Source organism: Manduca sexta, chromosome 5, assembly GCF_014839805.1.
Source record: "Manduca sexta isolate Smith_Timp_Sample1 chromosome 5, JHU_Msex_v1.0, whole genome shotgun sequence".
NCBI classification, from domain to species: domain Eukaryota; kingdom Metazoa; phylum Arthropoda; class Insecta; order Lepidoptera; family Sphingidae; genus Manduca; species Manduca sexta.
This window is the reverse complement of record NC_051119.1, coordinates 2,112,463-2,127,721: the sequence shown is the minus strand read 5'-3', so window position 1 is coordinate 2,127,721 and position 15,259 is coordinate 2,112,463. Positions and strand designations below refer to the sequence as shown.

General features: G+C 36.6%; 1 protein-coding gene across 1 annotated transcript; it reads right to left on the bottom strand.

Annotated features, from left to right (window-relative positions):
• Window positions 1-2,534: 2,534 nt before the first annotated feature.
• Window positions 2,535-10,199, bottom strand: LOC115444623. Its single transcript, XM_037443213.1, has 3 exons — window positions 10,035-10,199; window positions 3,635-3,802; window positions 2,535-2,764 (listed from the first exon to the last, which is right to left on the bottom strand). Exons 1-3 carry the CDS (start codon window positions 10,063-10,065, stop codon window positions 2,535-2,537), a joined length of 429 nt encoding a protein of 142 aa, XP_037299110.1. The 5' UTR covers window positions 10,066-10,199.
• Between the last annotated feature and the right edge of the window lie 5,060 nt (window positions 10,200-15,259).

Below are 15,259 nucleotides of genomic sequence, written 5' to 3'. Positions count from 1 at the left end.
AATTTCTCTATAGGAATTTCGAGAGTGTGTGAAGTCTACCAACCCGCACTAGGTCAGCGTGATGGACTACGGCCTAATCCCTCTCAGTAGTAGAGGAGGACCGTACCCAACATTGGGACAGTATATAATACCGGGCTGATATTATTAAGCATGTCATAAAACTGGGTTCTGATTGGTTTATATACCAGATATATTTATTACCAAAATCTCCGCACTAGACTCATTTAGTACCATACTTAGGTGGTAGTATATATTTTATATCTGCCCGAATAGCGACCTCCTTACACAAGGTGTTAAAACCCGCCATAGTGGCCCACCGGACTTCCGGGATCAGCCTGTGTATCCGGGTCCAACAGGCCGACGTAATTGTGTCAACTGCCGAGGGGTAATCATCTCTCGTCAGTCGACATTTTATTGGACCCCACTCCACTTACCATCAGGTATAGTGGAGTCACTACCGCGCCTGTACAAAAACTACTACTCGTACACAATATACAAAATGTGTTTATTGCAGAAAAGAGTCTCAAATCTTCTACAGAAAAAATAATTATTGGACATTAAAATTAAACTATTTTTCGGATTTTATCGCGGTTTTTATAATATTTTAATTTTCAACCGACGTTTCGAAAACTGCTGCCTTCATTTTTTTTTTGTTCTTAATGAAGGGGCTTAGTCGCATAAGCGATTATGCCGCCCCGGTTTATGGAAATCTTAATCACTAAGTTACATTTTTTAAATAAGACAGCACTAGTTATCACTTCTTCCGGCTGCCACTTTATATAGCTTCCTAGTATCTTCAGAGAGTGGTAGTGCTCTAGCACTAACTTCACAGCCTTCTAAGGCTGCTTTCTTGGTCACGGGGTGGACTCACGTCACGTCCGAATATTACATTGGTCACACTACGGACGCGGATGGTGGAGGTGTATAAGTGAGTATGCTAGGGGACAATTTTTTTTTGCGTACCTTAAGTATTTTTTCTAAAAAAAATATGTATACTTACTAATTACTTACTTTTATGTATTATTAAATATCCTTATGCACCTACCTTATTTATCTCTGCACCACCCTTAGGTTGACTGGGAGAGAATGCCTTTGGCATTAAGTCCGCCGATATACTTATTATGTATATAAAGTGCAATTAATAATTATACCACACATCCCTGTACTGCACCTAATACTTTCAACCATCTGGTCCAGAGAAAATGGCTTAATAAAGAGTTTTTCTTTCTTTCAAATATTCGAAAAATAGTTTAATTTTAATGTCTAACATTAGAAATTAATTATTTTTAGCGTGCATTCTGTGGCAAAATAACATCTGTCGGATCCAAAGGTACAGTTATTTTTATTTAAATCTATATATGTATATAAAAGAAAGTTGTGTTAATTATTTATAACTCAAAAATGGCTGAATCTATTTGGCTAAAAATTGGTAGGGAGGTAGCTTAGAACCAGGAGACGGACATAGGATACTTTTTATCCCGTTCCCACGGGAATGAGACGTGACATAAAACGTGGTATAACAAAACGAAATTTGGTATGGAGATAGTTTAAGACCCTCGGAAGATTATAGGCTACTATCCCGGGAAAATATATAGTGGGATTTGTATCCCGGAAAACTCCTTCAGCGGGCGAAGCCGCGAGCTAAAGCTAGTTAGAGTATAAAGCTTCTTTTGTTAGTGCCCTTTCATGGTACAGCGTAAAAAGACATTGACACTCATTATACACACACACAAACTGACACATAAATTACTTTTTTTTACTCTCGCAAATTAATTTCGTCATAATGTGTATTGCGTACTTGGGGAACTGTTTTGTTTATATAAATTACCTTGGTAAGTACGTCATTGTCAGCTGTGGAGGACTTTTAATAATAAACAACTACATTTCTTGGTAACGGTTCGTTATAATTTATACTTTTATGCACCTTGAAAATTATATCATCGAAAAATATCGTAAATTTTCGTTTCAATAGCCCAGTTGACATTTTTTAACACGTAAACTTAAAGATTTTTTTTCTTGTTTTTAAACACACTGGTGGTTCTCTCATACGTGAGAGTCCGCCTGGATAGGTACCACTGTAATGTCTATTTTTTCCGCTAAGCAGCAGTGTGTAGTCACTATTGTGTTCCGGTTTGAACATCGTAGCCAGTGTAACTACAGGGCATAATAAGACTTAACATGTCATGTGTTAGGATGGCGGTTTAGTGGAATACTAAACAATACTTTGTAATTCAAGGTGTTGGATGGTGTTTCTACTGTTTATGAGCGGTCACGTCGCTTACCAACAGACGAAAGCGAACTCGTCTCGTCTCTCAAAGCAATAAAAAACTTTCTCACACACACACATACGCCTTTTATCTTCGAAGGGATAGGCAGAGACGCAACTGGCGAAGCCACTTTCGGCCATATATATTCCGTCCCATGATGTGATAGGTGGCGAGCCAATCAGGCAAAATGCGAGACTCCAGGCTGATACTGAGCAAATTCATCATTACTGCCTAACCTAGGATTCAAGCCAAGAATCGAGGTAGTCGTTAATAATAATGACTTACATTAATATAGGTGGTGGCCGGTTCATAAGGTTCAAAATAGCTTCTTCCTTCAAGCAAATTGCCTTCAGACAGTTGGAAGTCTAGGAGACAATATTGCGGGCGGAGTTCAGGGTGTTCCTTCAGCCATGGGGGGCTGAGGCACTGGTCGTAGTTGCCCAAGTGGTAGCGCAAGCCGTACAGCGTCCCCACGGGTCGTTGGTTCGAATCCCACACTGAAAAGTATCTCTTTAGTATATTATTGTTCGAAGGATATATATGTATGTAAATATGTGAACCCGCCATAATGACTCACGTAAGATTTTGCGTTACGATAACTTTGTCTACAAGGTTTTGTGGTTTTATTACGTGCATGATAAAGTGGCTCTACTACACCTGGGGCCTTATTCTCTATGACACTGCAAACGCGTAACGCGGCCGTGTCATGTTATCTTCGTGAAATTTGTGTGGAATGGTATTCTTTATGCCAATTTCTATTGTATTGAACGTGGCGCGATGCGTTACGAGCTTGTTACGCACTGTAAAAATAACGTGTGGCATAGAGAATAAGGTCCTTGGTGGTAAATCGAGTAGAGGTCACATAATGTTGACGACAAATGATCACCACTCGCCAATCGACAATATATTTATTTTATTTTATTGCACTTCATATAAATCATGTGAAGGCGGACTTAATACTAGAGGCATTTCTTCCAGTCAACCTGAGGTGATGCAGAAATAGAACATAGTAAGAGCATAATTATGCCGGCCTGCATCTGATTTCAAAAAGGACGTCATAATTGTGCCGACTAGCGAGGGATAATCAATCATTACTTTATCCAGACGCTACACATCATACCATTAGGTTTATGGAGTCACTCTGCTACGGTGTAAGAAATATGATGAAGACGGAAGACCATAGCGGATGTGAATCTCTTCTCAACGAATTTCGGCTTCGGCGGTCAATCTCAACGAAGATCAGCCAGGTACGCAGGAAATATTATAGTGCAAAAGTGTGTGCGCAATAGACAGGTGCTCTCTGTTCTTTCACTCTCATAGTCCGGTGATATGGCAATGTGACACTATCTTTCGGATAGCATACTTACTCCAAGTAGCCCATAAGGTTGAGTTATGCACGCCGTCCAACATCGCCACCACGGCATTGAAGCAAGGTTTCTCATCATCACGCCAGCTTTCTTCTGTCACTGCCTTTAATAGTGCATCCACTTCAGCCACACTTCTTTTACCTTCATTGGCGCTGATAACTCCTTTTGCTGCAACAAATATGTATTATTTTGGTGTCAGCAATGCCCGTGATGGCCGACCTGAGTCGAATTTAAGATCCGCGATGTAGTAGACCTTCTATAATAAATAAATAAAATAAAATGCTTTATTCATCACCTAGGCGAACATAGTTACACTTATGATAAGTCAACGTACATGAGAACATTTAATTATTACTTAAATAAAGTCGCTTATATAAACTATAGAAAATTTAAATTGGACATAAAATAAATGGAAGACTACAAAGTAAACAAAGAAGCCAGCTCGGGCTGGCAGGAAAGAACCGAAGTCTTTGTATCGAAGACCATCAAGGTGTTAGAGTTTTTTTTTTGGTTTTCGAAGTCTATTTCTGCCGGCAAGAAGCAGTGTGTAGTCACTGTTGTGTTTGAAGTACTGGTAATAAGACTAAACATCTCATGTCTTTATTACAAAAAACAATTTGATTAGTTCGTAATAAAATTTTGTCTTCTTTGCATATTATATTAACTGAATTTTACTTCTTACTAATATAAATACGAAAGTTTTTAAAGATGGAGATATTGTCATTTGTTAGTATCTAAACTCAGACACTGCTGGATGGATTTTGATAAAATTTAAGCAAATAGACCAGCATCTTGTTTATATGATACACTTTTTTGTGGGAAAAGTATTCTTTGGTTATACAGAGACGGGTTTTGCAGGTGGACCCGCGAGAAACGGACATAAATAATAGTAATTAAAATTACTAATCCATCATTTAGGGCCGTCCGCCATAATGGATTTAGAATGACGTCACTTAGCCAACCATGCCATGTAAAGTAAACATGTGAGTACATAAGGTAATAATTAATAATTATACAATACCTGCAGTAGAATATATACAAGCCGTTGGCTAGATTATAATGAGAGACATTAATTACACAATTACATAATTATATAAGTATATAAATAGATTATTTTAAAGTTGTTGTTCACAAGTTCTCACGATTATTAAGTGCTAAGCGATAGAACCCAAATTTAATTAGCAATGAGTAGTTACTTTTAATTATGATTTTTGCTGGCGGTACATTTTATATCTGACCGGATATTGACCACCGTACACAAGATGTTTAAACTCGCCATAATCGCCCAGGTAAGTGTGTCGCGTTCCGTGATCAGCCTGTATATATCCGGTTCCAACAGGCCAGCATAATTGTGGCGACTGCCGAGGGGTTATCATTTCGCGTCAGTCGACATTCTATTGGACCATAGAAAAGTGGGAGGCATTTTAGCCTTAAGTATAGGGACTACAAGTTAGGTGAATGACTTGCTCAAATCATCATTAATTTCAAAAATAAACGTACACATCACGCCTTAATTCCTGAAGTGGTAGCAAAGGTGCAACCATGGTATTCAATTTCACCGTCAATGTTCCGTCTCATGGTAATGGGTGGTGAGCCTACTGCCATATGGGGTACAAAGTCCAGGTAGAAACTGAGTAGAGAAATCCGATGTTATTTCGCCTGACGTAAGATCTCGGAGCAGTTTCGTATTGCGCGTGTATCAATTACATCAACCAGGAGGTGATTAATTATAATTAATTACCCAACAGTCATTAATAATCTGAATAAAAAACGCAATTATATTTATGAAACTTTACTAAGTACGCGGAACCGCACGTGTGAAAGTTTTTCAGGATAAAAGTCCCACTTTATATTTTGTCGGGATAAAATGTAGCCTATATTCTAAATGACCCTTCTAGCCTGCATCTAAATGCATTCAATAGTTTATGCGTTAAGCGTGTACAAAAATACAGACAAAAATTCTAAAAACTGTTGTTTTGGCTTCTGTTACCCTTAAAGGCCCCCATACTAGTTTTTCTCCAATATCTATAACGTACAGACATCGATCTGTTACGGTTTCATTGTATGTAAATTTTAATAGCAGTAACGGACCGTGTACAAATACTTGTATAGAATCACGCCGGTCGTCTAAGGGTAGGTAGGGGTGTAACTCACGAACATTTTATGAATTATACTAAGTCCTATGTAAAAGGTGATATTGTAAATAGCTTCATGTTTCAGAGTAACTGTATAAACGAATTAAATTATCATTTTAAAGAAGTTACTAATAAGCTGTTGTTGCCATTTGTGATTACGTTCTACTGACGCTGAGGGGACTTTGACCAACATGCATTTGTATGTTAAAATTAAATTAACGTATATGATCCATACACGACCATATAATGACAAAAACAAAATGGCTAATGTAGACATAATCAATTATTTTTATTTCATGTCTATGATTGTTAGTCTGGCAATGGCCGGCTTATACAAACACATCGGAATTTTGGGTGAGAGCTGTAGGCGTTTGCAACCCTTGAAAATTAAGCAACCATGCTAAGGGAAACCCACTAACAGGTTACGAACTTCGGCTCAAGACGGCCAATGAGAGACGATGAGACATCAACGATAAAGAGAAAACATGTTTTAATCAATATTTTACGTACAAAGATTCTATTCAATTTGTTTTTTTTTTATTTATTTAGGATAAGAAACGGTTACACACTATAAAATCTAAAAATCAATATAACCATTATTACCGAATTTGTTGGCACGCGGCATGCGTGCTAAAAGAAGAGTTGGAAGATGGGAAACGCGGCGATGTTCTCATCTGGACGGATTTGTGGTCTTGTGGAGTATGTAAAAAATATTTTTTACTCAACAATCGCTAAGTAGTGGGGAGGCCCGTGCCCAAAAGTGGGGCATGAAATACGGGGCTGATATAATTATTTAATCGTTAAGTTATTTACTTCTTTTCGATAAACGAATAGCTTTTTTCGATCTATCTCAAAGATGGACCAATCATAACCTTTTTTTGACATCCTTATAAGTGACTTATTTGATTGGTTCATTTACGCATTCGGATTGAAGATTGAGATTGGGATCGTTAATTAAAAACTGCTGTTAATGATTGCGCTAAGCTGTTCTGTCCGGGGATTGGATATTTTATTTTCGTTTAAATGTTTTTGTCACACTGGTTCACCAGGTTAAGGTCGTCCTCGCCAGGCTCATCTTCTCTTTAGCAATTTTTTTTTGACGACGTTATTGTGTAACTATATATTTTTTAATAACTGTCAGCAGCCTCGTATAACGTTAAATTATTGCTTCGGCTTGGCAATTATAGCTTGTCAAGGCGGAATAGAATTACATCGCCATTGTTAAGACGGGAAATCTATATGTCCTTTCAAGAATAGCACGCCATCATCATCAGCCATATAAAGTCGACTGCTGAATATAGGCCTCGCCTAAAGGTTTCCAAAGTCGGTAGCGGCCTGCATCCAGCGTGTTCCTGTGACCTTATCAAGTCGTCTGATATGTTGTCGTGAATAGCAACTGCGTGACAAACAATGCTATATGTAAATCGGACTTTACGACATTAAAATAAATCTATTTTACGGGTTTTTATATTTTAATTTTCTCCCAATGTTTCAGACTGCGGCCTTCGGCGGACTTTCCGAACCGTGACCACGAAATTATAATATAAAAACTGCGACAAAATCCGTAAAATAGTTTTATTTTTGTCTAACAATCGGACTTTATAAATTTCAATTTAAATCACATACATTAGAGCGAAGATATCGTGAAATAATAAATCAATGGATATGCTTGTTTGACCTATAAAGTATTTTTCGTATATACGGGATGTAAAAAGATGTTTCCATCTGAAGCAGGTAAAGGGTTTCAATGTGGATTTGACCCTATATATATGCCCGATATAGTATACTTTAAAAGTTATTTAATATTAAAGTCTATTGATTAATACCACAATTAAAATAGTCATTACAATTCTGATAAATTTTAAATATATAAAATAATAATATTAGTCCGATAATATATGTCTGTCCTGTCCCACTGTTGGGCACGGGCCCCCTTTACAACTCAGAGGGATTAGGTCTTAGTACACCACGCTGGACTAGTGCGAATTTGTAGATTTCACACACTCTCAAAATTCCTATAAGGAACTTCTCGGGTATGTAAGTTTCCTCACGATGTTTTCCTTTACCGTTAAACCAAGCCATAATTTACTCAGAATACACACATAATTTTAGAAATGTCAGAGGTGTGTGCCCTTGAGGTTTGAACCTGCAAACATTCGTCTAAACAGTCCGTTCTACACCTAACTAGGCTATCGTCGCTTATAAGGATAATTGTAAACATTGCTCTTAAACCTAATCGAAGAGTCCGCCACGGATCATACCTGACGAAACGGTGTTTGTAACGCAGGCAACATATTTAAGTAGTTTTGGATGTGACGAATCTCTGTTTATTGTTAACAAGGAAAAATAAAATGGACAACCTCACGCCATTATTCTAGAAGAGTTAGGTAGAGGCTCAACAATTGCTCCCATATTTAGCAAATCATAACCTTCGTTTCATGACGTCATCTTTATACGCATACATTTTGCACATTAAAGAGTAAAGCACAAAGCCTGGTAATCGAAAGTAATACCACCCGATCAGCAGCGTAGCTTACCATAGAGGGGTCCTATATCTATATTTGTTGGGGGCTCTTTAGGCCAATCCGAAATTTGCCGCCCGCTTAGTGTAATGTAGGTATGGGCCAAGAGGGGCCCTAAAGTTCGTGGGCCCCGTATACGCCCCTGCACACGATTCACAACCCTAACTACGAGGGGTGATTTCACGTGATACCGCCGTGTTTTATGGCGGCGCGTTACAACTTTTCCTTATAAGTCCATTGAATACACGCAAGTTTCCGAAAAATGTAATAATATGCATAACAATATATAACACTGAACTTGTCCTTTAAATAAATCTTTATTATGTATAAATAGCAATCTTTTTCTCTATTTCTGTAATAGACTTACTTTTCATTTTACTATTACTAGACAGGCGGGCAAAGCCGCGTGCTATACCTATTGAGTTTTATGTTGTAGCCAACTACAAAATAATGCCCTATCTTTTTGACCAAACGGCGCTGTTTAACTACCGGCTTGAATGATAGGACACATTTAAAACAACATTTAATGAAGGAGTTGGTTTGTTGATACTATGTATATAATAAGGAAAAAGGTTTTTTTAAGTGTATCGAACTTATTTTTACCCGACTACAAATCTATAATATAAAAATTAATCGCTGAATGTTTTGCTAACCGCAAATCTCGAGAGCAGCTGAACCGATTTCGTTAATTCTTTTTTTATAATATTCCTTGAAGTACGAGAATGGTTTTTATGGAGAGAAAAAATTTAAAAATTGCATGAAAACATCTAAAAACAACACTTTTCTATATTACCATACAGAAGATTCGTAATAGTACTTAAAAGTCAATTTGAACTTTAATAACATACCATAAAGTTTAAATGTTAGTGGAGGAGTTCCGAGAAGGCAAAACAATTGAGTGACATTAGTATCGTATAAATATTAATGTCAATATGCCGATTGTTAGGCGGTACGAAGTTCGCTCAGCAAGAAACTAATATATAGGTAATTTTCATTTAGTAATACAATGTCAAATGACCCTGTATATAGAGTTCTGATATTATGTTTATACTATTACACTAATAATATAAAGAGAGAACATTTGTGAGTTGGTTTTTTCTTTTTCTTAATTTTGGTCAACATAACTGGATACAAATATTATATCCTTGATATACCAGAATAATGGTTGCTATGTTTGTAACCTTTTGCATGTACGGAATAGCATACTTATTAGGTGCGTTAAACTACAGTAAAAACCAGTTTTTAAATTTAATAACACACTTAAATATTCAAATAAGTTAAGTACACAAAAACAGAATAACCAAAACAATGAAAATGAAAAATTTTGTTCACTAGTGTTATATTTTTATATTATATGATGCCTTCCTAGCTGAAATTGGCCACAGCGGCTAATATCAACGGAGATCAGCCAAGTACGCAGGAGATAGTATAGTGCACAAGCGTGTGCGCAATACACAAACACTCTCTGTTCTTTCACTATCATAGTTCTGTGAAACGGCAATCCGACATCACAGGAGAGAGATCAGGCGAAGGACCATCAGCTTTACGTGCTTTCCGGGGCATGGTGGTATCACACCGCTAACTTTCTGACTTTGACCTGCGACTGAGTAATTTTTAAAATGGAAAAACCCAGTCATAATTGTTTTTCCCTGACCCGGGATTTGAACTCAGAACCTCCGCGCTAGATTACAACTACGCCACCGAGGCAGTCAAAAACTAAAATATACATAAATCAAAACTTACCGAGTAAAATTATTAAAACTGTAATCTTCATATTAACACTAAAATTGAACAGCACCCGATCCCCGCACTAAGATACTGATGGTAACTTGTTTTTCCGAGTTATTTTGCCTTATACATTAAAGGCACTCTGACCATCCACCACGACATTCGACGCAACTGTACTAATTGACGTTTCGAAGGCTTATATTATATGATAAAGTATCCCCGCCGCGTCTGTCTTTTTGAACGCGATATACTCAAAAAACAATTCATGCAGTTTTCCCTAACGGACGGAGATTTGTACGTTTTTAATGTGCATATATTTTCTGGAAATATGTTATTTTTATATTAATATGTAAGGACGCTGTGACGTCACACGAACATTTTAAGCCGATTTATTAGCAATTGGTAATAACTTTTGTTGCAGAATTTGGTCCTAATGTTCGGTCTATGACTAATTATACTATTATTGCTTGATACATTATGTTCTTTGCAATTGTTTGACTAAATAACATAATAATAAACTCCAGAAAAAGGCACAGGGAAGCAAAATTAGCCATTTCGCTTACTTGTACGACATACTTATTCCAGTTATTTAGTTTAAAAACTAAACTACTGAATCGATTTTGAAAAAAAATCTATGTTACCAATCTATACTATTCTATATAATAGAAAAAGATTTTTTCAAATCGGTTAATAAATGGTTGAGTTGTGAGGTAACAAACATAAAAAAATACACATCGAATTGATAATGTTCTTTTGAAGTCGATTAAAAATCTTTATTTTAACTACCAATTCTTAATGGAAATGTTTACTGTTATTGCTTTATTTAGTAACTAAATATAGCTCGCAGTATCGCCCACGTGAACACTCTTTTTCTATACAAAAAACCTAAACCTTAAGCATTACATAGCGTCCTCAGCACGCAATATAAATATGTATTTTAAATATTTCACAGGTTAAAGTGTTAATCGTATAATTATTTTTATTTTTAGGTTAAAATGTAATGTATTAATTAGTGTGTTCTTGAATAGTAACTTCAATTAACAGCATTTTTTTTTTTATTATCGGACCCCCCATCAACACCAGGGGAAACCTGCAAATGGAAAGAAGAAAGAAAATATTTATTTGTAACAAGCAAAATTACAGAATAATTAACAGAAACAAAAATACTTAAATCTATTTGCTCGTCACAAAAGCGACTCCAGCTCAGCATATGCTGATAAAAACCAGCACTGATCTTCCGCTGGGCCGTTTTGTGTTGTCACACAAATGTCAAATGGGATACTAGAATCCCCAGGCTTAGCAACTGCAAGGGTCTGCAGGAAAGTTGGGATATCTGGGGAAGGAAAAGGAACTTTCTTATGACGGGCGGAAGGGAGAAGGCCAAGCCTTATTAGGCCCTCGTACACCTCAATGTATAGTTACCACCATGAGGTTTAAACAATGAACCGTGTGCCTAGGGCCGCGACCAATGTCCCACCGTGCATGTATGCACATTCGGTATGAATGAAGAATTGCCTTGGAGGCTTAGCGACAATATTGTATCACGTTTGAAGTACCTGTAAAGGTATTGTATAAGTGATAAATAAATAAATAATCAGTGTGACGTCAGGGCTAACAATGTAACAATAATTAGACTTGTTCCCTCTTACTCGCCAAAAGAAAATTTATTTTTATATTTGCTGTGGATAACGGTGCTGGTTGCGCATTTATATATTAGTTCTTATTTTATTTTTTAGGTTTTATAGTGTGTAACCCTTTATCCTAAATAAATAAAAAAAATATACTGATTGAATAGAACTTTTGTACGTAAAATATTGATTAAAAACATGTTTTTTCTTTATCGTTGATGTTTCATCGTCTTTCATTGGCCGTCCTGAGCCGAAGTTCGTAACCTGTTAGTGGGTTGCCTGATCATGGTTGCTTAATTTTCAAGGGTTGCGAGCGCCTAAAGCGTTTACCCAAAAGTCCGATGTTTGAATAAACCAGACATAGTCAGGCTAACAAACATAGACATGTAAAAAATGATTGATTGTGTCTACATTAGTCATTTTGTTTTTTGTCATTATATGGTCGTGTATGGATCATATACGTTAATTTAATTTTAACATACAAATGCATGTTGGTCAAAGTCCTCTCAGCGGCAGTAGAATGTAATCACAAATGGCAACAGTTTATATTTAACCTACTTCAAAAAAGGAGGTTCTCAATTCGAGGGATTTTTTATGTTTGTTACTTCACAACTTTTGACTGAGTGAACCGATTTTTTTAAATATTTTTTGAAAAATGGATTTTTGATATTCAAACGTAGACTCCATCGGATTACGTAAAAGCGTTAGATCCATCGATATATATGTACTACGTACTAGATCTGGCGTTCCGAACACTAACTGTGTCCAACTCAACTGTACTGCAATCAGTACACCTGAGTTTAGTATAGTTTCAACATTGACAGCGTGTGCGTATGTACGGAGAGGCGCTCATAATATAAAAACTCGAGTCTAAGTAAACCTGGATGTGAATAAAAAATGTTAGTCAAGTAATTAAAATTATTTGTTGTTCAAGAAATAGGTTATAACAGTGCCGTTTTGGTTGCCATTTTAGTTCAGATTTTGAACAAATAGTTTATATCGACGTTCGTGTCTATAGAATATACGTGAATGGTTACGTCAGATTATTATCAGAAAAACCAAGTAAGAATAAGTAATATATTTATTTATAACTGCTGACCCTGACAGACATTGTCCTGTTTTAAACTAGAGTTCTGTCAATATAATATTCAAGACGTCCCACCGTCTTCTTTCTCTTTCGCACTCTCACTTTTCTGAGATCTTTAAATATTTGCTATTATTTTTTTTCATTCAAACCTTCTCCTAACAAAAACAAACATATAAAAGAAAGATTTATCCAATTCAGTGCAGTCGTTTAGAAGTTATGCACGTAAAAAGATTTTGGCGATTCATTTTTATTTATTTACATAAAAAACACGTGCTTTTAAGTTAGTCTAATAGAAATCAAAGTAAATACAATTACGTAATATATCAATACCAATCAATAGCGGCGATAGTCTAGCTGGGTGTGTAACGGTTTGTTGAGACGAATGTCCGCAGGTTCAAATCCCAAGGTCACACACTTCTGACTTTTTTAAAGTTATGTGTGTATTCATTGTGAATTATCGCGTGTTTTAACGGACAAGGAAAACATCGTGGGGAAACCTGCATACCCGAGAATTTCTCTATAACAATTTTAAGGGTGCGTGAAGTCTACTAATCCGCACTGGGCCAGCGTGGTGGACTAAGACCTTTTCCCTCTCAATAGTGGAGGAGGCCCGTGCCCAACAGTGGGATTAAATAATACATGGCTGATATAATATTATTATATTGTTACAAAAAAAATTGCTAAGGTATTTCTAACACTCATTTGCTATAAAATCACTTGGCGAAAGTATTTCTGTAGCCAGCGATAGTTATTTTTATTTTTTAATCAACTCGCTTCAGTTTCTAACAATATATTATAATCAATCAACCTGTCGCGGTCCACTGCTGAACGTAGACCTTCCCAAGTGAGCGCCAGCCATCTCAGTATGAACTCAACATCCATCCGCTACCCATCGGCTTTTCCAAATCTTACATCTATATATATCTATCTATACTATTATATAAAGCTGAAGAGTTTGTTTGTTTGAACGCCCTAATCTCAGGAACTACCGGTTCAAATTGAAAAAATCTTTTTGTGTTGGATAGCCCTTTGTTCGTGGAGTGCTATAGGCTATATATCGTCACGCTATACCCAATAGGAGCGGAGCAGTAATAGCTAATCTCAGGAACTACCGGTTTGAACTAAAAATTCTTTTTGTGTTGAATAGCCCTTTGTTTGTGGAGTGCTATAGGCTTTATATCATCACGCTATGACCAATAGGAGCGGAGCAGTAATGGCTAATCTCAGGAACTATCGGTTCGAACTGAAAAAATCTTTTTGTGTTGGATAGCCATTTGTTCCCGGCGTAATATAGGCTATATATCTTCACGCTATGACCAAAAAGAGCAGAGCAGTAATGAAACATTTTGCAAAGACGAGGAAAATTTATTCGTTTTGAGAGCTTCCGTTGCGTGCGCTGCGTAAGCGGTTAAAGTTATGCAACAATGATGTATGACGGGATTGTTCCTCTTAAAAAGTTCTACAAAGCTATATTATAAAACAAAGTTGCATCTGTCCGCCTGAACGTGTTAAACTCAAAAACTACCCAACGTATTAAGATGAAATTTGGTATGGAGACAGTTTGAGATCCTGGGAAGAACATAGGCTCACGGGAAAATATATAGCGTGACTTTTATAACGGAAAACCTTTAGCCCGAAAAACTTTATAACGCGGGCGGAGCCGCGGGCAAAAGCTAGTATAAAAATAAATCCCTATTTCCCTTGGTCACCCCATCACGCGTGAACGGCTGGACCGATTTCACTATTTTTTTTTGTTGTGTTTGTTGTTCTCAGGAGGAGGTTCTTATGAAAGACAAAATTCAAAAATTGCGCAGAAAATTAGAAAATTCAAGAAAACTTAACGAAAATATTAATTTATATAACTGTCCATTGTTTGAAATAACTGTCAGCGATTGACAGAATGCGCGCTGCAAATTCATAGCTAAGACGGGACAACGTCTGTCGGGTCAGCTAGTTTACAATACAATTTATATAATGCACAAAATAAACTGCCATTATATTTCCAATATTATTACAATGATTTTCCTAGTATGGTAGTGGAACATTCTGAGAATTTAATTTAGCCGCAAATTGAAAATGTACATATCGGTAGCAAGACGTCCGTATAAGCCGATTTCTACCGGGTTGCCTTTTGCAAATAATTAAATATAATGAAAAGATAATAATAACACTAGAATAATAAGAGTATATTTAAACAAATATATATTTTTTATACTGCACGGCTAAGTAATACATGAATAATTTAAACAAAGTCTGTCTAACGATTTAGGAGTTCAATGACTTACACGTGTACATAAACCCCCTTATTCATAGACGTTTTTTATCGAACGACCAAGTAAAGCTGTGATAACAAGTCTGTTTCTCAGTGCTGACGGCATGGCGGTCTTCTCAGTGCGTAGACATAGGGCCGTTGTGATTGGCTAATATTGAGATACAACAATAATAGCCAATCACAACGGCCCTATGTCTGTTTCTTAGTGCCGTTGGGCACTGAAAAACAGACTTGTTATCACAGCTTTACTCCG